The 26,137-nt window shown below is 45.9% G+C and overlaps 1 protein-coding gene across 1 annotated transcript in view; it reads left to right on the top strand.

Moving 5' to 3' along the window:
- The window catches only part of WBSCR17 (Williams-Beuren syndrome chromosome region 17), a 427,482-nt gene that overhangs the window by 213,812 nt on the left and 187,533 nt on the right, over positions 1-26,137 (top strand). The window contains exons 4-5 of the mRNA XM_018041001.1: positions 20,543-20,717; positions 24,183-24,380. Of these exons, the coding sequence (XP_017896490.1) occupies positions 20,543-20,717; positions 24,183-24,380 (373 nt within the window). The remainder of the gene's footprint in view (positions 1-20,542; positions 20,718-24,182; positions 24,381-26,137) is intronic.

The raw sequence follows: 26,137 nt of genomic DNA, 5'->3' as shown, positions 1-26,137 counted from the left end.
CCCAGGTGTCCCCTATCTGTCACTTCATGGGAGATTCCTTTGTTGCCATCCTGAGACACTTGCTCTGTGCTGCCTCAGCTCCCTGTACTTCCTGGAGCACACAGCATGTGAGGTCACTGTGTCCTGCACAGCTGGGCAGGGTCTGGTTTCACAGGGCCTGGCTGGTAGCCCACCCTCTGTGAGTCTGACCCTGTTACTGAACAAAAGTTCGTGTGCCCAACACACAGTGAGGTCAAACCAACAGAAACACTGGAGCTTGGAGCAGACAGGGCTATGCAAGGAGACAGGTGGTTCATGCTTAAAAAGCCCCAAACTCCTGGTAACATTTCAGCAAAGCACTTTTAAAGGCAGGGGAGGGAGGCACCATGTTAGTCGTCACCAACTTCTTGGTGTTGGAATCCTTTGTTCTTGCAGCTGTCCACTAGGCCAGGTCAGGATGCTTCTGTAAACCTCCAAGGAGACTAATGTTATTCTCTGTTCTGCAACTTTTATCTCTGGATGAATGGAAAAATGTTATACCCTTAAAGGTTAGAGTCTTGAAAATAGGCTGTCTTGTATGTTTCAGGCTATAGGCAACATTCTTTTACAAAAGGTGCAGAGCCAGCCTGGCTAAGCATGACAGGCAACAGAGCACAAAGGTTAAAGTAAAAGGAAGAGATCTAACATGGAGTCAGATTTGTTCTTCCATTTACAGCTCACCTGGACCGTAAGCAATGAAGCTGAACAGGGCTGGAAAAGGGGTATTAGGGGCTAGGGAAGTGACCAGAGGTGGTGCAGAGCAGAGCTGGAAGACCCAGAGCAGAAAGCAGACAGTAGGTTCTAGACTGAACTGGGGAGAGGACACTACCCCAGTGGGGCCCCTTCTCCAAGGGGAGATCTCGGCAGACTCAGCCTGCGAGAAGATGTGGAAGGATAAGCTAGTGTCAACCAGAACATGAGCTCTGAGAGAACAGGGGTCTCCGGTAGATGTCTTAGTGTGGGTTCCCCCAGAACAGCCGCTGAAACTAAGATTTGAGGGCAGTAGTTTCTTTGGGAGGTAAAGTGCGTCATCAGAGAAGTAGGGAAGTAAGACAAAGAAGGGAAGGCAAAGCCAGAGTTTACGCCCACCCCTCAAGAGGCCATCTACTCAAGGGCGAGGGAGCTGGGGTATTGATACACCTTTAGCATCAGATGCTTTCACATCAGCACCTCCTGGAACCCTGACTTGGAAGAAGTTCTGCATCATGAGATCTGGGGTGGGTCTAAGAATTTACATTTTTCACAAGCTTCCTGATGTGCTACTGGTGTAGGGACCACACTTTGAAACCCACTGGGTTAAGTGCCATTTCAGTGGTTCATACTTCAGGTCTAAATGAAGATGTTAAGTGGGTGAGAAAAAGTGGGGAAGAGGTATTTGTTTCAGTCTGATCCTCAAGTTAATTCTCATTCATCTTCCCCTGTCCCCTGAGCTACCTAGGCAACCCAGAATGGACTACATTAATAGAGTTTTCCTCTTTTCTTTCCCAGGTTTAGCATCTATATTTTTCTCCAGGCTAAACGTGCCTTCTCTTTATCTGGAAGAGGAATTTAACTTTTTTTTTTCTTTGTGACGAGTATTAACAGATTTTGTAAATGTTCTATACACACTTGAAAAGATCCCCCCACACACACACTGTAATCATGAAAATGAATTCCTGCCAGACATCAATTTTGTGTATTTAGCTAGACTATGAGTTTATTTTCTTACGTCTTTTCAATAATGGTGTTTTAAAATCTCCTTCTACAATATCCTCTCCTTCCTGGGTTCTTAATAGCATTTGATTTCTATATCTTGTTGTCAGTTTCTTTGGCAACTATAGATTTGTATCTGCCTGGCTTCACTATTAGCAGTGGTTGTTACCATTATGTAATGCTCCCTTTGTCTTAAAAACATGCTTTTTTCCCCCTGCATGAATATCGTTTGTCTAACATTAATATTGTTATCCCTGCTTACCTTCTGTCTGAATTTGATTAAAACATTTTTTCAAGCCTTACCAATTTTTTTCCCTGATCTGAAAAGTAATGCACGCTCTATGTAGGGACATTTGAATCTATCAAAAAGTGCATATAATTGGACAAAAACAAATACCAAAGAGACTAACCAGAAGCAACTGCTCATTTACCCATGTTCTCACCTCTTTTTTTCATGCATGTTTTACATGAAGCTCCTATAATAAAAACAAGTTAATCTTTTTCTTGTTTTCCTTCCCTGAACTGTGAAGCAGAAATATCCCTTTTTATTAAAAAAAAAGTTCTGCAGCCATCATTTTAATGAGGGTAGAATGGTTCTTTCTCAGGCCAGTAAAGACCAGCTCAGGTGAGAACTGTAGCCCTTCACTTCCATGTGATCACATACATTCAAGGAAAAAAAATAGGCTTTTAAAGGAATTAAAAAAAAAAAAAAAAGACTGGCTCAGGGAAAAGGGCAAATAGTCAGGTGACTCTGGATCTGTGTACACAGGTAAATCAGGAACTTTCCTAATTAGTTTTTTTTCCTAAGTCATTTGTTTCATTCACCTTGAATATTGACATTGGCCTACATTAAGCCCAAGGAAGGGGCAATTCTTGGTATCCTTGTGAGTTATTTATACTGAAATCACTCCTATGTGGCCACATCTGACCTTTCTAGCAGCTTCCTTCTTGGCATCTTTCTCATCTGGAGGCCCTGGCGCCACTGTCTTCTTCTTCTCCCGTCTTCCTCTTTCTGCTTCACTTGGGATCACTCATGGTTCTCTGACTTTCCAGGTAGCTCAGCTGATTAAAAAAAAAATCCTCCTGCAAGGTAGGAGACCTGGATTTGATCCCTGGGTTGGGAAGATCCCCTGGAGGAAGGCATGGCAACCCACTCTGGTATTCTTGCCTGGAGAATCCCCATGGACCGAGGAACCAAGAGCCTGGTGGGCTACAGTCCATGGGGTCACAAAGAGTTGGACACAGCTGACCAACTGAACAGCAACAAAGGCTTACAAAAGCTTCTTCTGGGGAAGGCATCTCGGTCATCAGTGACCCCAGAGAAGCACAGGGCTCACCCTGGTGGGGGCACCTGGCAGGGCTACTGTGTGAACCAGATAGTGGGTATAAGGCAGAAAGCTGGACAGATGGAATGAACTGACCTGTGTTTTCTGCTTCTGACCTCATCAGAGTGTACTGCCTGCCTTCGGGGGAAGTATCAGGATGAAATCAATGTCCTCAGCTGATCCAGGCAGTGAGTGTGGAGTACCAGCACACACTTAGCCTCTGGTCAGAACATCTAGTTATAGGGAAGAATGGGGACCAGACTCATTCGAATGATCTACCCTCAGCTCTAAGTGTGGTCAGGTTGCAGGGCAGATAGTAATAATAGCCCCCAACACATCTGCATCCAGTCACACCACGCCCATATGGACAGTGGCCATGGTGCGTGTATCTCTTCCTCGTCCTCCTGGAGCTCTCTTTTGCCCCCCACCTATGTTTGATTCCATCTCTCTTTCTTGGTTTATGTTGTTATTTTGGTGAAACTCAATGTCTCAGGCTTCCTGAGAAATCTTATAAGGAAGATAGAATCTTTTGAGATCATCCATGTCTGAAAGAAGCTTTGTCCTAATCTTTCTTAGGACAGAAAGATGATGTGTGAATGATGACCTGATTGAATTAGATATCACTTTTCTTTTTTTTTTCAGAATGTTGATGGGTTTGCGCCATTATTTTCCATCTTTTAGTGTTTTTTAGAAGAAACGGAGTCCTGATTCCTTAATCTTTTGCATGTTTCTTTCCTTTCCGGAATCTTCATTTTGTTTGGAAATTCACAATGATGAGCCTTGTAGGTTCATTTTCATCCTTTGGTCATTCAGTGGCATCAGTGTGGAATCTACTGTCAGTTTTTGGAAAATTTCTTAGAATATTTAATTGGTAATTCCTCCCCATTCTTCTCAATTCTCTCTTTAGGCATCTCCCATTATATTCCATTATTAAACCTCCTAGATTGAAACCCCTAATTTTCTTATCTTCTCTCTGCCATCTTTCCTTATCTTTTTGATCTAATATATTTGCTTTCTTCAATTTTATTTCCTTTCCCCTCTTTTCAGTTTTTTCATTTCTGCTATCACGATTTTGCTTCCAAGTCCTCATTTTTATTCTCTGAAAGTTTCTTTTTATAGTGTATTGTTTTTATTTAATGGAAGCAATATGTTTTCTGATCCCTTGGAGGATATTAATAATGTCTTGTTTGTTTTTTCAGTTTTCTCCCTGTGTAGTCTGTTTCCACAGGGTGCTTTTTTTTTTTTTCCCTCTTTGTTATGTAGTTTCTATCTCCCACCTTGGGGGCTTTCTTGCATGTCCAGCTAGCCTATTGTCTGCTCATGATTACCTCTTAAAAGGTGATTAGACAGCCAGGGGCTGGAGGAGAGAAAAATGGGGCATTATTGTATCATGGATTCAGAGTTTCAGTTTGAGAAGGTGAAAAAGTTCTGGAGATGGATGGTGGTGGTGTGCTTGTACAACAATGTGATTATATTTACTCTCATTGAACTGTAAAGTAAAATTTCACACTATATATACGTGTACACACACACTCACACACACACACACACACACACACACACACTGAGTGTTTAGACTTCCTAGGTTTGGCAGCAGAGGCATCAGACACATCTGTCAATCTGTGAATCCCCTTTCCAGGCTCCCTAGCTTTGTGGCTGATGTCTCACCTTGTGTCTTCTCTGATCTTGAAGGTCATAGGTTTGTTTATTTCATTTTTGAATCCCTTTCCTATAGTCTTCAGCAGCTTGTGTCAAATTTGTGAGTTACATTCATCATCTTATCTCAGAAATTCTATATTCATTTTTAAGAACTTTCATAGAAATTGACTTTGTTCTCCAACTGCATATACTGTCTCATGAAAAGTATGTGAAAGTGTCTCTTTCTTTGTATCCTCACCAACACTAGACCTCATTCATCTTTGTCATCTTTGCTGTTCTGGTGAGTCACAAATGCATATCATTTTTCATTTTAAATCTGCATTTTTGGAATGTTAGTGGTGTTGAACACTTTTTCGTATATTTGACCATATTTTCTTTCTTAGTGGATTTGCCTGCTAATGACACTCAATTTTTTTCTATTGGAATATTTATCTTATTGATTTATAAGAACTTTGTATATATTAAAAAAACTTTTTGCCTTCATTTTATAGATACTTCTCTCAATTTAAGCTCTCACTTTAATTTGTTGACAATGTTTTTAGACAAGCATAAATTGTGCATTTTAATATAGTCAAATCCATCAGTCTTTTCCTTGAGGAATGTCCTAAGGAAGTTATTTATAATCCTTAGAAGGTACAAATATTTATGCATATTTTCTTATAGGTAAACATTCCTTTTTAAAGTAAATTCCAACAAACTAAATATTTTTATATCAGGTCTGAGAAAGTTTTCGTCTAGAGACTCCTGTCTGAAAGTATGGTTATCTAGAGGTATTTAATAATTCATCCTCACCATTTATTTGAAATATTTGTTTTCATATGCTAAAATATTTTAGATTTGGAAGCATTGAGACTGAATCACATGAGGACTGATTGGTTATGAAGGAGGGTAAACAAGAGGGAGGAGTCAGAGAGGAGTCCCAGGGTCCTGGCTACAGAGACAGGACAGGTTGGTGCTCTCCATTAAGATAAGCAATATGGTGGCCCAGTGGTAAAGAATCTGCCTGCCAGTGCAGGAGGCACAAGAGACACATGTTCGACCCCTGGGTCAGGAAGATCCCCTGGAGAAGGAAATGGCAACCCACTGCAGTATTCTTGCCTAGAAAACCCCATGGACAGAGGACCCTGGTGGGCTATCGTCCATGGCATCGCAGAGTCAGACATGACTGAGCAACTGAACCACCACCAGGTTTGGGAGAGGGACTGAGTTCACCTTTTGGATATGTCAAGTCCAGATTCCCTTGGAACTTTGCTGTGCCTTCCAAACTGAAGGGTAACATTAGCCGTTAAGTTGAAATAATATTAGAAACTTCTTCATTTCCACTATTATAATCTTTAATGCATAAAATTATATGCATAATACATGTCTAATCAGTAGTTTCTAACTTTTTAAAAAACTTTTTTCCTCTTTTCCTTATGCAGTATGTGGAGGTCTTGGCTAAGGCACCTACCTTTTCTGAGCTTGAGTAAATTGTGGGTGATAGTGGCTTTTATGCAGAGTTTAAATTATGGGCTTTCTTGGTGATACTTGTAAAGCACATTGTACTGAGTTGGCCAAAAAGTGGTTCAGGTTTCTCCGTAAGATAGTATGGAAAATCCTGAATGAAGTTTTGGACAATCCAGTAAAAGTTCTGGCAGTATAATCAAACGTGTAACTATTGAGTGTGCTTGTGGTGTTACTTGATTTGCCAACTCCAGCTGATTCCTCAACATCTATTTTTGCGTCACCTCCACTGAGAAGCCTTCCTGGATTTCCTAGATGTAGCTGGGTTGGGGACCCTCTCAGCCTCTGCTCCTGGACATCAGTGTATCATTTGGCTCAGCACTTAGCTCACTGTATTATCCCCGTGCACTTGCCCGTCTCTCAACTGAGGGCAAGAACCAGAGCCCTTCTGCACTTGTGTCCCCAGTGCCTTGTGTACTGCCGAGTTACAGGGCTGGCTGGATCTGTTCCTTTAAAAGGTACGTGTGCAAAGCAGTGTTTGTACTTCCCCTGGCGTCATCCTGGGAGTTTTTGTGTTTAGCTTTGTTCTATTGAATTGGCCAAAAAGTTCATCGGCGGTTTCCATATAAAAACCCGAATGAACTTTTTGGCCAACCCAATACATATCTTGGCTTCCGTGCCCTTGTGTTCGTTTAGATCTCAAAAGCCACCTGTCTCCAGTCGTCAAGATTTGCGTCTCTTGGTGCCCTGGGCGGGCGTAGACCTCGTCACTCACAGTTCCCCGTGAGTGAGCACCCCCGATCAAGCGCTTCTCTTGGTTGTGTGTTCACTGGTTGAAAGCACGATGTATCGAGTTAGAAAACTCTTTTCAATGGGAGGCTCAACCCTCCGGGCTTTCAAAAGGGATTTTAGAGAAGGCATACTGACATTGTTTGCTTTTCTTCTTGGTTTATCATTGCAGAGATAGGAGAGGTCTTGTGTTTTGGGAAGATAACATTTTTTCCTGTGTTGAGGCTCTGAATGAAGTAGCCAAGGGACACCTTGTTATCACTCTGCTCCATACCGGGCCAGGCTTCCTTACTGGAATAGCACCTGCCTCTCCCCAACCTGTAAAGAGCCTTACTAATTGGAAATAATACTTGATTTTTTTTCCCCAACCAGATCACTGCAGTGTGACAGCATTTGCTCTGTGGGTCTGTAACCACAATTAGGTTGTACATTTGCACTTCTCCCTGTGGTATTTTCAGGCCATGGGGAGAAGAGGAGGAGTGAGTGTATCTTTACACTAGAGATAATGTGAGAACTCAGCTACACCTTCCTATGTTAACTGCTTAAAAAAAACAACACAAAACCTCGTTATTTTCAAATAATTTTAGATTCACAAAAAGTTGCAAAAATGTACAAGGGGTCTGTGCCCTTCTCTGAGTTTCCCCCACTGGTAACCTCTTGCAAAGCTCTAGTACAGGGACTTCCCTGATGGTCCAGTGGTTAAGAATCCTTCTTGCAATGCGGCGGATGAAAGTTTGATCCCTGATCAGGGAACTAACATCCCACATGCCGCATTGCAGCTAGAGACTCTGCACTGCAATGAAGGATCCCCAGTTTCTTTAGTCCTTCATCAGTGGAAGGAGATTTGGGTGCTGTGGACATTGGTGTACAGATGTTGATACAAAAATAAATTTTCCTTTATCTGGGATAAATGCTTAAGGGTCTCATTGCTTGAATTACGGTAAACATACATTCAGTCAAACTTTCTGGTCATTTATTCCATCTATGTGACGACTTCTCTACAGATTAATTGTGCGTCTTCCAGCCAAACTTCCAGTGGAGGAAAAGTTTCTGTTTTAACTTTGGCGACCTTGACTGTGATACCAAGGGGAATGGGTTGCATTCCTACAGAACCAGGAGTAATTAAAAAGCTAAGTTGAGAGACTTCCCCAGTGGTCCATGGGTTAAGACTCTGCACTTCCAGTGCAGGGGGCACTGGTTCGATCTCTGGTTGGGGAACTAATATCCCATATGCTGTGTAGCCAAAAAAAAATTTTTTTTTAATGTATGTTGAAAGTTTTGCCTTGGGATCAGATTTGGTTTTCCATTAGATAAGACCCACTGGGCTTCTCAGGTGGCGCTAGTGGTAAGGAATCCACATGCCAGTGTATGAAATGCAAGAGACTCGGGTTTGATCCCTGGGTTGAGAAGATCCCCTAGAGGAGGAAGTGGCAGCCCACTCCAGTATTCTTGCCTGGAAAATTCCATGGACAGGGGAGCCTGGCGGGCTACAGTCCATGAGTTGCAAAGAGTCGTACACGACTGAATAACTAAACACACACACACAAGACCCAACAATACAAGGTCCTGGAGGGGATTATACACCCTCAGAGATGAGAAGGAAGCTGGGCCCAGGGAAAGTGAGACCCAGGCACTCAGACATAATAGTGTTCTTCTTCCCGGGCTCCGCTGTCTCTGAGCTCCTCCTCCCCCTGTTGGCTTGGGAATACTGGCCGCCTCCAGTTTTCCAGGCCATCTGGAGGGAAGCATGGCTGCAAAGATGGCCCAATGTTGACACTGTAATTACAGCTTCAGTCATTGTAGGGGGACAGGACCACCTCTCCAGGGGAATCCCAGGGAAGGGAATTGGTGCTCTAGTTTGGGTCAGATGGCCTTCACTGGACCTGCCAACTGTGGCAGGAGGACAGGGTAATGCATAGAACTACCACACTCCAGTAACCCTGGGGGAAATCTCAAGAAACAGAGGGAGCAGGGTGGACAGGCACACCATGGACCTTGTATGTTGTAATCACATCCATGGGATTCACGCTTGGGGCTCCCACAAGTTGGGGAAATCAGTGAGGCCTTTGAGAAGGATGTGGCCCTTGAGTTGGATCATGAGAGACAGTTGGAACTTGGAAATGTGGATGGGAGGGAACAGCAGTGAAGGGAAGTAGACGAACCTGGATCTCAGGGCACAAATGCTTGAAACGTAGAGATGTTATAGACCAGGGTTCTTGGCTTCCTTGTGCTTAGTCACTCAGTCGTATCTGACTCTTTGTGACCCCATTGACTGTAGCCCACCAGACTCCTCTGTCCATGGGGATTCTCCAGGCAAGAATACTGGAGTAGGTTCCCATGCCCTCCTCCAGGGGATCTTCCCAACCCAGGGATTGAACCCAGTCTCCCACATTGCCAGCAGATTCTTTACCATCTGAGCCACCAGGGAAGCCTTGTTGCCATGCCCTCCTCCAGTGGATCATCCCAACCCAGGGGTCAAACCCAGGTCTCCTGCATTGCCTGCGGATTCTTTACTGTCTGAGCCACGAGGGAATAGAATTTCATCAGAGGCCAGACAAGAAACTCAGGCGGCGCTTTATTGGGGACCCTGCTGAAGCAGAGGGGAACAATAACAAGCAACAGGTTCCCTTGCTTGCTGGCTCCCTGAGGTGGGGGTCCAGCTTAGTCCCTACATGCGAAGAGGGCAGGGGTGGGTGCAGGGGCGGCTAAGCTAGTTAGCCCACCCCTTAGGTGGTGTTGTGTGCAGCGGGTCTGTGCAGTACCCTGCTTTTGCTCCAGGTTCTTCCAAAGTGGCAGTTGGGTATTTTGGGCTCTTTGGAGCTTTTGTCCAGAATTTGCCCCAACCGCAGTTTCACACAGTCATTTTTAGTCTCATGCAGTCTTTTTGTATTCGGTTGCTCAGGGAGAGATGTATTCAAATGCAGGCATTGCAGCACTGCAGCAGAGGGTCCCAGCTCCCAGCCTGTCCCAGAGAGGAAGGCGGGCAGTGGGATTCAACATGTAAGAATTGATGGAGCTTCAGAGAGAGAGCGCCCCAGTCAGAGATGGGGGACTTGCTGAGCCACAGGATTGAAGAGCGGCAGCATGATTGCGTCCTGTGACAATGCTGAGCAGCCTCAGAGCAGGAGGGATTAAAAATAACAAGGCTCCTTCAACAGCCTGGCTGGGGATGGGGATCGGGTGAGACAGAGGGAGAGGTGAGTCAAGGGAGCCCAAGGGTTGGTGGAAATACAGTCAGAAAGGCCAGGCGTGGCCACTTTCACCTTTGTTCCGCAAGGAGCAGCATTGGAGCTTTAATCTTATTTTTTTTGGAAAAGTGAGGTGGGTCCTGAGTTGGTCCTGACGAGAGAGTCTTTAGATTGCTTTAGCTCTGAGCTCTGGGCAGTTTGCTGGGCAGAGGCTCTTTGGCCTCAGGCTGTGCTGCAGAGTCCGGGAGGGTACGTGCCGGGCACCTGCACGCAGGTTGGAACAAAGCCTTCCTTATCTCTGACCCTCGGGGCACCATGGCTGCTTTCTGGATCTGATGGCCAGGTCCTGCCTGGCCGCTAGTTTCCTTGTTTTACACACATGGGAGGACATCTGGCTTCAAGCAGGCCTGCGAGTGAAGGATGCCTGGAGGAAGTCAAGGAACCCTGGGGTGGGGGGCATAAACACAGAGGGGCCTGACGTGCCATTCACCCTCCTGGGCACGGCTCCATGGTGCTAACTGAGCACACATCTCCTGGAGTCTAGACCACACCCTCTTGACACTGGGAGATGCTCACTGATACCCATTAAAAAAAGAAGTTCATGGCCCTAGGGACTGTCACACAGAGTCAGAAAGAGAAAAACAAGCATTATATATTAAGCACATATATGTGGATTCTAGAGAAACTGTACAGATGAGCTTATTCGCAGGAATAGAGACACAGACGCAGAGAACAAATATATGGACACTGAGGTAGGGAAGGGCTTCCCTGGTAGTTCAGAGGTTAAAGCATCTGCCTGCAATGTGGGAGACCCGAGTTCAAACCCTGGGTTGGGAAGATCCCCTGGAGAAGGAAATGGCATCCCACTCCAGTATTCTTGCCTGGAGAATCCCATGGACGGAGGAGCCTGGTGGGCTGCAGTCCACAGGGTCGCAAAGAGTCGGACACGACTGAGCGACTTCACTTTCTTTCTTTCACTTTCTAAGGTAGGAAAAGGGGGTGGGATGGATTGGGAGATTGAGATTGACATATTTACACTACTGTGTATAAAATGGGTAACTAATAAGAGCCTACTGTATAGCACAGGGAATTCTTCCCAATGCTCTGTGGTGACCTAAAAGGGAGGGAAATCCAGAAAAGAGGGGATATATGTATAGGTATAGCTGATTCACTTGGCTTACAGTAGAAACTAATACAACATTGTAAAGCAACTATACTCTGATAAAAAGAAAAAAATAATAAAGAATTTGCAGGAGTCGGGGCTCCTACTCAGCCGTCCTGGTCCTGGAACTGGGACTCTGGAGGAGTCCCTGGCAAGAGTCACCTCTCTCTGTGCTTTCCTTCTTCCTCCTGGTTCAAGACTCCCTCCCCACCGTCGAAGCCCTCCTGTCCCCTTGCCAGAGTCATCCCCTTGTTTCCCAAGACATGTCTATTCTCTGTTCACCCGTATAAAGAGACACATGCAATAAAAAACAAGTAACAAGTTTGACATGTATTAAGTGTCTTCTGTGTGCCAGGCCCTGAGCTAAGTGCTTTGCAGTCATCCTCTTATTTAACACCCTAAACAACCCTCTCAGGTAGGAACCATTGTTGTTCAGTTGCTAAGTTGCATCCGACTCTTTGCGACCCCATGGACCACAGCACGCCAGGCTTCCCTCTCTTTTCACCATCTCCCAGAGTTTGCTCAAACTCATGTCCATTGAGTCGGTGATGCCATCCAGCCATCTCATCCTCTGTCATCCCCTTTTCCTCCTGCCTTCAATCTTTCCCAGCATCAGGTTCTTTTCCAGTGAGTTGGCGCTTCCCATCAGGTGGCCAAAATATTGAAGCTTCAGCTTCAGCATCAGTCCTTCCAATGAATATTCAGGGTTGATTTCCTTTAGGATTGACTGGTTTGATCTCCTTGCAGTCCAAGGGACTCTCAAGAGTCTTCTTCAGCACCATAGTTCAAAAGCATCGGTTCTTTGGTGCTCAGCCTTTTTTTTATTGTCCAGATCTCACATCCATATGTGACTACTGGAAAAACCATAGCTTTGACTGTACGGACTTTTGTAGGCAAAGTAATGTCTCTGCTTTTTAATACACTGTCTAGGTTTGTCATAGCTTTTCTTCCAAGAAGCCAGCGTCTTTTAATGTCATGGCTGCAGTCACCATCCACAGTGATTTTGGAGCCCGGGTTCCATCCCTGGGTTCCAGAAGGTCCCCTGGAGAAGGCAGTGGCTACCCACTCCAGTATTCTTGCCTGGAGAATTCCATGGGCAGAGGAGCCTGGTGGGCTACAGTCCATGGGGTCACAAAAAGTCAGAGATAACTAAGCGACTTTCATTTCACTTCAAAGGACCCATACTGCCTTTGACCTTGGAGAAATCAGGGCTCTGAATACAGAGGTACCCAAAATATCAGAAAAGGGGAGACTGACCAGATAACTTACTCTTATTCCATTCCTGCCTGACAACTGCATTTAAGGAAAACTCCAAGAAGTAGCCAAACGCTGAGCTCTGGCCCTGCTCTCTCCAGGGTTTCCTGTGTGCCAATTTGCTCCCCCTGAGCACCGCCCCTGCCTCCAGATGGTGAGTTCGGTTATTTCAGAGAAGAAATTTGCCAGCTTCAGAGAGTTCAGAATCAATATCACAGTAAATAAGAAACATAATGAAAGAAAAACACACTCCAGGCTGTAGACAAATTTTATCGCTTAAATTCACATGTTATTATTAGAATCAGCTGCAAGTACCAGATTTTCAACTGCCTTTTGATGGGGTGAGATAGGGGAATGCTCTTAATTTGGGGGAGCAATCTGGAGCCACCCCCAAAGAGGCATTACGATATTTTCCTGTGGGGTTGGGCTTCTTGTTTGTTTTTTTTTTTTTTTTTTTTTTTAGGTGAAATTTAAATGGAAGAAGCAGTAGAGAGGAATTTCTTAACAAAGGAATAAAAGCAGAGATGGCTTTCCTTTTCAAAGTCTCTTTCCTGAATGCACTGCTCCGTGTGATATATTTAGTTTAACACTTCGGTATTTTGCACCTCACATCTTTTTTCTTGCTTCTTTTCGTCTTTTGCTTTCTTTTCTCCTTGCTTTGATCTCACTGTGGCATCGCCTTTAAAATGCTTTCATACATGCCGAAAGCATCCCTTTTTAATCTCCCCCATTCTTCCTGAAGTTTCTAGCTCTCGCCTCGCCTCTTTTTTCACTCCCATAGTCAGACAATGCATTATTTAAGTCCGCAAAACTGAGAGATGCCCGGAGAATAAAACATGCAACGTAGCCATCGTCTGTGTTATCTTGTCTTGTGTTTCCACATGCTTGCTCTCGCCCTCTCCATGGATGTTATTTTTTAACTTTTTATTTTATATTGGAGTATAGCCAATTAACAATGTTGTGATAGTTTCAGGTGGACAGCAAAGGACTCAGCTATACATATCCAAGTATCCATTCTCCCCCAAACTCCCCTCCCATCCAGGCTGCCTCATAACATTGAGCAGAGTTCCTTGTGCTCTACAATAGGTCCTTGTTGGTTATCCATTTTAAATACAGCAGTGTGTACATGTCCGTCCCAAACTCCCCAACTGTCCCTCCTCCCCATCCTTCCCCCTGGCAGCTGTAAGTTTGCTAAGTCTGTGAGTCTGTTTCTAATTTGTAAATAAGTTCATTTGTATCATTTCTTTATAGAGTCTTCATATAAGGCATGTCACACAATATTTCTCCTTCTCTGACTTATTTCACTCCGTATGACAACCTCATGGATGTTCCTGCCTGCATGCTAAGTCACTTCAGTCGTGTCCAACTCTTTGTGACCCTATCGACTGTAGCCCGCCAGGCTCCTCTGTCCGTGGGATTCTCCAGGCAGGAATATTGGAGTGGGTTGCCATGGCCCTCCTCCAGGGTAATTACCCCACCCAGAGACTGAAACTTTGTCTCTTACGTCTCCTGCATTGGCAGGCAGGTTCTTTATGACTAGCGCCACCTGGGAAGTCCATGGATGTTCTTAAGGGCTAGGATTTCAGAGACAGGTCCATGCAATGGAGGGTGGTGCAGGGGCAGAGGAGGGGAGCAGGGGCGGGGGGTGCCTCTTAGGCTATTGCTGTCCCTTCAGAGTTTGGTGAGAGGAGGAGTCTTGATGGCATCATGGATGATTCACACATTAAAAAAAAAACTCATAAAAAGCACTGCAGAAACATAGGGCATCAGGCCTGATGGCTGTGCTGAACCTGCATTTTGGACGGTGGTTTTCCCCTCTGCTAACTCAAGACCCCCAACCGTGGTAAGCTGGAAGTTTCCATCAGGGATGGGGAGAAAGGCTCGTGTCAGAGTCAGGGGGACTCTAGCGGTGTGAACACAGATCCAAGGGCTGGATCCTCCTCTCAGAGAAACCAGAACCCCCTTGGATGAATCTGGAGGGGTTTTGTAAATAAGCTTCCAGTCAACCAAATAGCCAAAATGGGGATCAAAAAAGCTAACAGGCAGCAGAATGAGGAATCAGACCTTCAGTAAGGCCAAGGAATTTAAAGTCACACCTTAAAAAAAAAACACAAAAATTTGCTTACCCTCACCCTCAAAGTCAACCAGGACTTAAAGACACAGAAAGGCCACATCTTGTTATGACTCCAGTTTCTGAAATATCCAGAACAGACGCATTCATGGAGATGGAAAGCAGATTAGTGGTGCCGGGGGCTGGAAAGTGGGCCAGACATGGAGATTGACTGCATAATGGATGTGGGGTTTCCTTTGGGGGTAATGAGAGTTTCTGAAACTAGATAGGGGTGATGGTTGAGCCATCACTGTGAATGCACGTGATGCCCTTGTAACTTTAAAGTGGTCGAAAGGTTAATTTTATGTGTATCTTAACATGGTAAAACCAGTGAAAGAAAAAAATCAAGCAGTGCTTTTGAGAAGTTCGAGGTTTGACTTCTGGTCAGCCCCACCAAGCCCAGAAAATTAGATTCGTTTAGGGCAGTCCAGGAACCTGCATCACCTGCCCGGTGATTCCTAGGTAGAGGAAACTCACACTCTGCAGAACAATGGCTTTGAGGCAGATGGTTTTGTTTTTCGGGTTTTTTTTTTTTTAATTGGAACATGCCATATGCGCTGTTTTCTCGTCCCAGCTGTCACAACCCATGCATTCGCAGTGAGCAGTATGCCCACACCTCAGCAGCTGTTGGCGGGGAGGAGTGTTGGTTCTAAGTGGCTGTGGTGGTGATGGTGCTGCTGACGGCAGCAGAGGCAGTGTTGGTGGAATCGTAGCACTCGTCATTGTAACGGACTGTGGGAGTGAGAGCAGAAGCCAGGAACCCCCGGGTCCTTGTTGAAGGGCTTGATGGGGAGGTTGCTCCATGTGAGGGGTGGGTGGAAGGAAGCCATCAGGATCCCAGTTTGGGCAAGACAAACCCCTCACTGTCTAGACTCAAGTCATCTCCAAGGGGCTCCATCTTTCAGACAAGGTGGAACAAGAAGGCCCGGGCAAAAGCAGAGACTAGCAGTGGCCAACACTGGGATTATGGAGCGTCTGCTCATTTCGGATAAGACCTATTTCATGAGCAGGGGTTAACTCGTCACAGATGGGGTTGGATAAGGGACTGGCTCTAAGTCAGAGCTACTCCGAGAGTGTTCACCAGAACAGCAGTGGCAGCCCCGTGGAGCTTGTTAGAAATGTGAATTCTTGGGCCACACCCCAGACCTACTGGCAATTCTCATGCATATGGCATATATATATATATGTAAAGGTATATATATATGTATATATGCATGTATATATACACATATAGCTGATTCACTTTGCTGTACAGCAGAAATTAACACAACATTGTAAATCAGTTATGTGTGCTAAGTCACTTCGGTCATGTCCAAGTCTTTGTGACACTATGGACTGGAACCCTCCAGGCTCCTCTGTCCATGGGATTCTCCAGACAAGAATACTGGAGTGAGTTGCCATATCCTCCTCCAGGGGATCCTCCCAACTCAGGAATTGAACCAGCGTCTCTTATGTCTCCTGCATTGGCAGGTGGGTTCTTTACCACTAACACCGCCTGGGAAGCCCAACTATACTCCAATAAATTTTTTTAAATTAGTGCATTAAAAAAAGAAGAAACAACATCTAAACTTGGACTGATTATCTTGAGTCTCCATACCTTGAGGAGAATTGCACATTCAGTAAGTCTCATTGTCAAGACTTGACACCTAGGAGGGTTGAGAGGTAGAGATGGAGTCCAATCCCGGACAGTGTGGCCACTTCCAAGCTCACATCCATGTGGTGCCCAGGTTCATGCACATGTTTTGGGAGCACCTGGAGATGAGTCTTCTAGGTCAACACTTTTCTCTGAACAGGGTTTAGAGACAGGGGACTAGACTGATGTTTTATTCTCCAATACCACTGAAACTGCAGAGTCTGGATAAAATTCTGTAATAATGATTTTTGCTTTCGTTCTCACTGTCTGTAACTTTCATGTTGCAATATGTACTCCTTAAGTCTGGATGACGGCTGTTCCTTTTATTGTGAAGAAGCAGATAGAGCTCCCTTCTGGTCCGTTCCGATGAAGGGCAGTAGTTGCCTCTCCCCTCTTGACCTCAGATGTTATTGATCCAAACCTTAAGAAACACAAGCATTCCCAAATGGCTCTAGACCAGTTTAGGATTGGATTTGATAACACTCATAGGTAAACATTTATTTTTGCAAAGTTGCTGTTTTAGTCACTGAGTCATGTCCAAACCTTTTGTGAGCCTGTGGACTGTAGCCTGCGAGACCCCTCTATGCAGGGAATTTCCCAGGCAAGCATACTGGAACAGGTTTTCATTTCCTCCTCCAGGGGATCCTCAAGACCCAGGTGGATTCTGTACCACTGAGCCATCAGGGAAGCCCATAGAATTGAGTTTTCATTGTCTTCTCTGAGTCTGCCAGTGAGAAAAATCTTACGTAAAATGTTTTTCGTGCTGTCATTATAATGTCCAGGAGTGGTCCGTCTGTTAAGGATGATAAAGGGTCTTAGGTGATGGATGTGACATTTCTTACTGCTGTCAGATTGAGGATTTGTTTCCTTCCATGATGAGCCTGGGGGCCTTGTTTTCCTTCGGTCAGCTTGTGGACTTTCTTGCTTTAAACTGAAAAGTGAAAGTGTTAGTCGCTCAGTCATGTCCAACCCTTTAAGATCCCATGGTAGCCCACCAGGCGCCTCTGTCCATAGAATTCTCCAAGCAAGAACACTGGAGTGGGTAGCCATCCGCCTCTCCAGAGGATCTTCCCAACCCAGGGATCGTACCCCCATCACCTGCATTGCAGGCAGATTCTTTACCATCTGAGCCAAGGAAGTGACTTCTAAATCTCAACACCCTGGTGCCCTCAAGCTGTCACATCTCTGTTCCACCAGGACCAACTTTTCTAGAAATTAGTCCTGAGCTGTCCTGCTCATTCACTTCTTCCTAAACTCACCCTGTCCCCAAAGGACCCAGCTGTATTCAGAAGGGAATTCATTTTTTTTTCCTCACTGGTCCCGTTGATCTGAATTTGTCTAGATCACGTGGCCTGTTCTTAGCTCTCATTTTCTCTAACGCATTTGACTTTCCTAACATTGGCTGTTGAACAACTCTTCAGAATAGGGATTGTGTCATTGTCAGCCATGGAGGCGCTCTGTAAATATTTGTGACATGAATGCACAGCTTCTCCTTTTGGAAACTCTACCCTTCATTTGGGCTTCCCAGGTAGACTAGTGGTAAAGAACCCGCCTGCCAATGCGGGAGATGCAAGAGATGCTGGTTTGATCCCTGAGTCAGGAAGATCCCCTGGAGGAGGGCATGGGAACCCACTCTAGTATTCTTGCCAGGAAATCCCATGGACAGAGGGATCTGGCGGGCTACAGTCCATGGGGTCACAAAGAGTCAGACAAGACTGAAGCGACTTAGCCCAAACCCGTGGTATGATTCTGCCGCTGTGATGCTGTTTGTAGCTTTTCTCGTCCTCTAACTCTGCCCCCTGCCTCCTGAATACACACATTCCCCAGAGCTGGATCTGAAGTCTTCTGGAACTCTACGTCTCCTAAGCAGTCATCTCTTCCCACTGTGTCCACAGTACTCTGTGCCCCTGTAACCCTTTCCCTCTGTGGCCTTTTTTTTTTTTTTTGGCTCTTAGCTTCTGAATATTGGAATTTTTTGAACATGTCTCATCTCCTTACCCAGAGTGTAAGCATCTTGAGAAAGTTCTTGTGTTCAGATTGATTTTAAATCCAGGCAGGGAAACAACCCAATACTTTAGGAGGTCCAAAATCACATACAGGGCCTGGGAAGTGAAGCCTTCTGTGTCATTGGTTCTTGGACCTTGCTAATCGGATGCTGGCATCTCACTGTGTTCCCATGACAGCCCCCAGGCTGTCACTTCAGTTGTTTGGAACAATGTGTTCCTAAATCTTGTAAGTTGGAAGCTGGTGACTACTGCTATAGAATGATAGTGGCTAGACTTTAAAATGGTATTGATTAGCTAGAAAGATGCATTGTTGTTGATGGAGAGTTAAAGCTAGACCTATATGAATAATATTAATAATAGGCCAATTGGTATTAGAAATAAGATTTTGAATGCATATAAAGGGTCTTATATGTAAATCTTATTTATTCTTTTTTTTTTTTTTAATCTTTTTTGACTGTGCCAGATCTTCCCAGGTGGCGCTAGTGGTCAAGAACCAGTCTGCCATAGTAGGAGGCATAAGAGACACGGATTTGATCCCTGGGTTGGGAAGATCCCCTGCAGGAGGAAATGGCAACCCAAAGGGCATTTGCTAAAAGTTGCCATGTATAAGTAGCAAGTGAGGGGTCTGTACAACATTTGTAAATACAATCTTTGGAGTTTTTCTAGAGCAGAGTCAGAGGTGACAATGTCTCCTAACGTATTGTCTGTGGACCACTCCCATCTGAGTCACCTGGGCTGTTTCCAGATCCGGAAACTGTCCCAGGCCAGGGTGGGTCCTTGGAGTGTGTGTATTTTGGAATTCCCTCTCTGCCAACCCTTCCCTGCTTGTCTTTCTACACCTGCTGATTTTCCCCCCATTTTTATTGAGATACAATTGACATACAGCACTATGTAAGTTTAGGGTGTGCAGTATAATGATTTGCCTGACATATATTGTGAAGCTTCCCTGGTGGCTCAGCCAGTAAAGAATCTGCCTGCAATACAGGAGACCTGGATTCAATCCCTGGGTTGGGAAGATCCCCTGGAGAAGGGAAAGGCTACCCCCTTCAGTATTCTGGCCTGGAGAATTCTATGGATTGTATAGTCCATGGGGTCACAAAGAGTCAGACATGACTGAGTGGCTTTCACTTTCATATTGTGAAGTAATTGCTTCAGTAAGCTTAGTTAACATCCTTGTCTCATACTGCTATTAAAAAATAGAAACAAAACATGTGGGGTATTTTTCCTTTATGATGAGATGATGATTCTCAAGGACACAAGGGTATCCCTTTATGTCTGTGGAGTTAGACACATTTGGCCTGTGATTCATCTCTTCTGTTCCTCGGTTGTGCCCTTGGAACAGGTTAGCCTCCCTAAGACTATTCTTTTTAAAAAAATGTTTATTTGTATATATGTGTTTATTTATTTTTGGCTGTGCTGGGTCTTTGTTGCTATGCAAGGGCTTTCTCTAATTGCAGACTACAGGAGCTACTCTGTTGCTGTGCAAGGGCTTCTCATTACAGTGGCTTCTCTTGTTGTGGAGCAAGGGCTTCAGAGCGCAGGCTCAGGAGTTGTGGTGCATGAGCTTAGTTGCCCTGCAGCTTGTGAGGTCTTCCCCAGGGATCAAAGCCATGTCCCCTGCACTGCAAGGTGGATTCTTAACCAGTGGACCACCAGGGCAGCCCACTTCCTAAGACTGTTCTTAATTTGCAAAGTGGAATTCATGTAGTAAATTAATGGGATTAATCTAGCCACCACCTAGGTTGCTGTAAGGATTAAATTAGATCATATAAATAATGCTCTTTGTACCACCTGCTGGTGGCAGAAGGGAGCGTTCAATCCTGTTGGTGTTTCTTTTGCCATCACGGTAGCGTTTCTACTGCTGGGCGAAGATTTGACATCCTATGACCAAAGCACAAACCCTGTTAATGTTGCATCTAGGGTGTAACTATGGGTCTGGACCTCCCAGAACACATCCTGTGAGGACTAGTGTACGTGCAGGTGGGAAAAACCATATAAAGTGGATAAACAGGACCCAGGAGATAATGCAAGCACAGAAATGCTGGCCAAGAAAGGAGGGGGGAGCAGAAAGAAAAGAAATCTCGAAGGACATCAGTCAGAGATGCCTTCTGACTCACACAGACCCAGTTGTCCTTTTTACTAAAATGACTAACATGCAAACTTGTCTTGAGTCTCTGGACTGTCTGAAGATCTGTTGCCCACACAGTGGGTTGGATGCACGTTTGACCTGTTTATGGATCTTCCCGTGTTTTGTCATTTGCAGAGGAGCTGAAGGCCCCCTTGGAGGAGTATGTCCACAAACGCTACCCCGGGCTGGTGAAGGTGGTGAGAAACCAGAAAAGAGAGGGACTGATCCGAGCTCGTATTGAGGGCTGGAAGGTGGCCACTGGCCAGGTCACCGGCTTCTTTGATGCCCACGTGGAGTTCACCGCTGGCTGGTAGGTCACAAGCTAAAACCCGAAGCACTTGGGACCTGCAGCATGGTCAGGAGGCCTGGAGTCTGGGAGGTGGGCGCACTTTGCCTGTTTCTTCTGGGGCCCCGGGAAGGATGAGGAAGGGCGGGTGAAAAGAAGGTGAGACCATAGTTTGGGATAAAACTGGGAAGCAGGGAGAAATACATCTGCTGTTTACTCAGTCTATCATTGTCATCCTTGCCGTCATCATCCTATCCTATCAGGGTCATCATCATTACCATCATGAAAATCCCTGTGAAAATGATATATTAGTTAGACGGAACTCAAGATGCCCCTTGCTAAGAAGACAAGGCAGTCATATTCCTGATGTTCTCTTTTGCTGATTTGTTTGTTTCCATTTCTGGGGAGGATGGTTAACTATTATGGGGGGGGGGGGAAGATTCATTTATAATTCTGCCTACTCAGGCAAAGCTTCCTAGAATTTATGGGATCGTCTTTAACATCATTTAGAGGAAGAGAAGGGTTTCTCTCTGCCAACATGCCCTGCCTGACTTCCTGGTAAAAAGAACAATATGAGAGAAATTGGGGAGCACACACGGAGGAGAAGATTCTGTTTGTAAGAGAGTGAAGCATCCAAAATGCCCAAATCAGTCAATGAGCATGTTAAAATTAGGTTCAAGCTTTACAGTTATATGATTATTTCTAACTGCTGCTGCTGCTAAGTCACTTCAGTCGTGTCCAACTCTGTGCGACCCCAGAGACAGCAGCCCACCAGGCTCCCCCATCCCTGGGATTCTCCAGGCAAGAACACTGGAGTGGGTTGCCATTTCCTTCTCCATTTCTAACTAACCAATGGTAAATCAAGTCAGAGGTTAAACCCCTACCCCAGGTTGCAGAGGGTTAGTAAGAAGCAGAGTCTTTAACTTCATTAATGTTGGGACTTCCCTGGTGATCCAGTGGTTGATGCCCTACGCTTCCACTACAAGGGATCCAAGTTTGATCCTTGTTTGGGGAACTAAGATCCCTTGTGCCGCCCGATACAGCCAAGAAAAAGGAATGATAGCATCTCAAATATGAGCGGTCTCACAGTACCCTATTTGAAAAGCCCATGTCCCATCACTAATTAAACACTGAAATGTCTATTCTTCATTTGAAACCAACTTTAGAATCCTTTTAATGGCAGGAGAAAAGGAGGGTTTTGCACGTGAGCACACAATGTTTTGGAACCTGGGGTCACCGTAAGCACTGGCCCTTTCCCGTGCACGCAGGCACCTGTTACCATCTCAGAGCCCAGTTTTCTTCCTTGTTTTTTTCTGTTGCTGTCAGACCCTGATACACACAGTTGTTGGTCTGCAGCCCTGACCTCTCCTTAGCCTCGTTGTTATCTTGTAATCATTCTCAAAGTGTGGTCCCCAGACCAGCATCATCTGGAAACTTGTTAGAAATATATATCCTTGGGTTCCACCCAGACCTATGACATCAGAAGCTCGAGGGGTGGGACCCAGCAATCTGCTTTAACCAGCCCCGACCCAAAGACTCTGCTGCTCACTCAAGTTTGGGAACTCTTGAGCAAGAACCCTTCTGAACACATGTAGCCTTAGCCTTGCCCTGTCTCACCTTTTCCTCCACATCATCCTCTCCTCATTTCTTTTCTGTCCAATCAGGTGGCACCACCATGCCCCCATCACTCAGTTCTCTCTCCATCATGTTGTGTTAACTTATCCAATCCCCCTCCAGCTTTAGCTGGTTTTGCCTTCTGTTTCACACGTCCGCCTGTTCCTCTCTGTCTTGACCTCCACATTCCTGGACAGCATGTCATCGGAGTGACTTGAATATGGTGGAGAAGATGGTCTAAGTGTGGAAGGGATGAGTTGTCTACTGGGGAGAAATCAAGGCAGGCTTCTTGGGAGATGTGGCACTCTATGTGGGTGGCTAGACTTCCTACCCAGGCACAAGGGCATTCCTGGAGGACAACAGCAAGAGTGAGGGCTTGGAAGGGGCAGAGCTCTGAAGCACATCTAGAAATTGTGAGTCGGTCCCATTTGGCATCAGCTTCTATGGGGTGTGCAAAAGTATCAGAGGCAGTAAATGGCTCCGGGTATATTTTATTGCTCATTTTAAATAGAAAGATGAGATGTGCCAACAGGTAATTCAATAGCTGCAAATGAAAAGAGATGGGATGGAGGCCGAGCTTTCTCATTATTCTTCCAAATAATGCAAAGGAATGGGATTTTCGCTTGACTCCCTTCCAAAGCCTGTGCTCTGTTCTAAGCAGGGAGATTAATGCCCTGGTTTCTGAGAGCCATCTTTTCCTTCTCGAATGTGGGAAATGATCCCTTCCTACATCTGCCTCGGAGAACACACCCTGGCAAGGGTGTCTGGCCATCTGCTTTCTCCTGAGCTGGCAGGGGTGCTCCTTGAACCCTGAGCCAGGTCCCTGCCTCTCTCCTGCTGCAGCCCTGAGGAGGCAGGCTCGCTGAGAGGCAGGATTCTGCCCACTTTTGCATTCAATTAGTTCCTGCCAGCCATCCCGAACCCATCCAATTAGATGCCTTTTAAGAAATCAATTAAATAATCAATTAAAACAACTGAAATAGTCACACGCACAAAGAAGCTAGTGAAATGCATATTGAAACCAGGCCATCAAGGGTAGAAGTGACCTATTTGGGGAAAGACAATTCAGCTCCTGCAGGAAAAAGAAAACCGGAGGCATCGGCCAGTGCCAGAGGGGAAACTGAAAACTATGAAACTGCAGGCCAGTGCAGATTCTCTCAGGATGGCCTGGCCTTGACTTAGACACTGTGGGTATAAAAGACAGGCCAAACTTGCTAGGCCAGAGGCCCTGGGTTCTCAGTTCTCGCCTCCAGCCTTTCAAGCCAGCACAGGTGACACTGTGGTGACCCCACAGGGGTGAGGGCTTGAGCTGCAGGCTACGGGGCTCATTAAAAGCCACCTGATCCATCGAGAGCTGCCTCCTTGTGAGTTCCAGCGTGCCCAAAGCCCAGCCTTCAGCTAGGATGCTTCTGTTCATTGTGGTCTTGACGTCTGAGCCAGTGGGGGTGCAGGTGAGCCTCAGGAGTGAGATTTTTTTTTATTTATTTATGTTTTGGCTGTAGTGGGTCTCTGTTACTGCACTCGAGCTTTTTCTAATTGTGCTGAGCGGGGTCTACTCTTCACTGGGTGCACGGGCTTCTCACTGTGGTGGCTTCTCTGGTTGCAGAGCACGGGCTCTAGGGAGCCCGTGATGCTAACTTTTGACCTGGGTTGATATTGCAGGGTCTTCTAAAGGATGTTTCCCAGTAGTTCCCGGGCTCTAGAGTGCTGGCTCAGTGACTGTGGTGCCCCAGGCTAGTTGCCCCACTGCACGTGGGGTCTTCCCGGACCAGGGATGGAACCGGTGTCCCTTGTGTTGCAGGGTGGATCCTTAACCACTGGACTACCAGGGAAGCCCAGGAGAGAGATTTTTCTTTCTACTTCTCTGTGTTTCAGGGCCGAACCGGTCCTCTCGCGGATCCAGGAGAACCGGAGGCGTGTGATCCTTCCCTCCATCGACAACATCAAGCAGGACACCTTCGAGGTGCAGCGGTATGAGAACTCGGCCCACGGGTACAGCTGGGAGCTGTGGTGCATGTACATCAGCCCCCCGAAAGACTGGTGGGACGCCGGAGACCCCTCCCTCCCCATCAGGTCTGTGCCAAGGGCACATGCCCTGCAGGCCTTTGCGTCCCCAGATCCCAGGGCAGGGAGGGAGGGAGAGAGCCTGGGAGAAACCACCTGGGGATGGAGCTGCAGCGGGGAAAACAGCTGCTTGAGGATTGGGGATGCTTTCCCACTGATGTTTTCTTCTTGAGAAAAGATGCTGCATTTTACTTCTTTTTAACTAAAAATTTTCTGCCTCAGCTTATCAAACAGCAGTCCTGAAGGATGGCAGTCAATAGGAACATTCACACTTTTTTCTTCTTCCTCATATTCTGTTGAACTGTGTTCAGGAGCTTTTAAGCATGGAGTTGAAAAGGTATTAATTCCTGGGACTTTTCCATACTTGGATGCTTTATAATTACCGTGATGTAGGAACACTTAGACAAAGGACATTTTTTGTGTGGCACCTGCCCCCCCCGACGGGTAACCCAGGGCCTTTGGACAGCTTGGTGTAGGACTTTTGCCCCAAACCCCAGCCAGCTTCCCTTGGAGGCAAGGAGATAAGTCCTTTGTGGTGGACCAGTTGGGAAGGTGAAATATAAGGGACGGTGAATGAAGTTGGCAGATTTTGATGCCATATTCGTTTCCTGTGGCTGCTATAATAAATGAACATGAATTTACTGGCTTGAAACTGCAGTCCCCAGCCTTTTTGGCACCAGGGAGCAGTTTTGTGGAAGACAGTTTTTCTACAGACCGGGAGTGGGGGAGATGGTTTCAGGATGATTGGAGCCCATTACACTTATTGTGCACTTTATTTCTGTTATTATTACATTGTGATATATAATGAAGTGGGCTTCCCTGGTGGCTCAGATGGTAAAGAATCTGCCTGCAGTGCAGGAGACCAAGGTTAGATAACTGGGTCAGGAAGATCCCCTGGAGAAAGGAATGGCTATCCACTCCAGTATTCTTGCCTAGAGAATTCCACGGACAGAGGAGCTTGATGGGCTACAGTTCATGGTGTCACAAAGAGTCAGGCATGACTGAGTGACTAATGCTTTCACTTTCATAAAATGCAATAATTATACACCGTATACACTATTATTCACCATAATGCAGGATCAGATCATTAGGTGTTAGGTTCTCATAGTGCAGTTCAGTTCAGTTCAGTCGCTCAGCCGTGTCCGACTCTTTGCGACCCCATGAATCGCAGCACACCAGGCCTCCCTGTTCATCACCATCTCCCGGAGTTCACTCAGACTCACGTCCATCGAGTCCGTGATGCCATCCAGCCATCTCATCCTCTGTCGTCCCCTTCTCCTCCTGCCCCCAATCCCTCCCAGCATCAGAGTCTTTTCCAATGAGTCAACTCTTCAGATGAGGTGGCCAAAGTACTGGAGTTTCAGCTTTAGCATCATTCCTTCCAAAGAAATCCCAGGGCTGATCTCCTTCAGAATGGACTGGTTGGATCTCCTTGCAGTCCAAGGGACTCTCAAGAGTCTTCTCCAACACCACAGTTCAAAAGCATCAATTCTTCGGGGCTCAGCCTTCTTCACAGTCCAACTCTCACATCCATACATGACCACAGGAAAAACCATAGCCTTGACTCGACGGACCTTAGTCAGCAAAGTAATGTCTCTGCTTTTGAATACTGTCTAGGTTGGTCATAACTTTCCTTCCAAGGAGTAAGCGTCTTTTAGTCTCATGGCTACAATCACCATCTGCAGTGATTTTGGAGCCCCCCAAAATAAAGTCTGACACTGTTTCCACTGTTTCCACATCTATTTCCCAGGTTCTCATAAGGAAGC

This window comes from Capra hircus, chromosome 25, assembly GCF_001704415.2.
Source record: "Capra hircus breed San Clemente chromosome 25, ASM170441v1, whole genome shotgun sequence".
Taxonomy (NCBI): Eukaryota; Metazoa; Chordata; class Mammalia; order Artiodactyla; family Bovidae; genus Capra; species Capra hircus.
The sequence above is the reverse complement of the archived record's forward strand: the minus strand, read 5'-3'. Positions and strand labels throughout refer to the sequence as shown.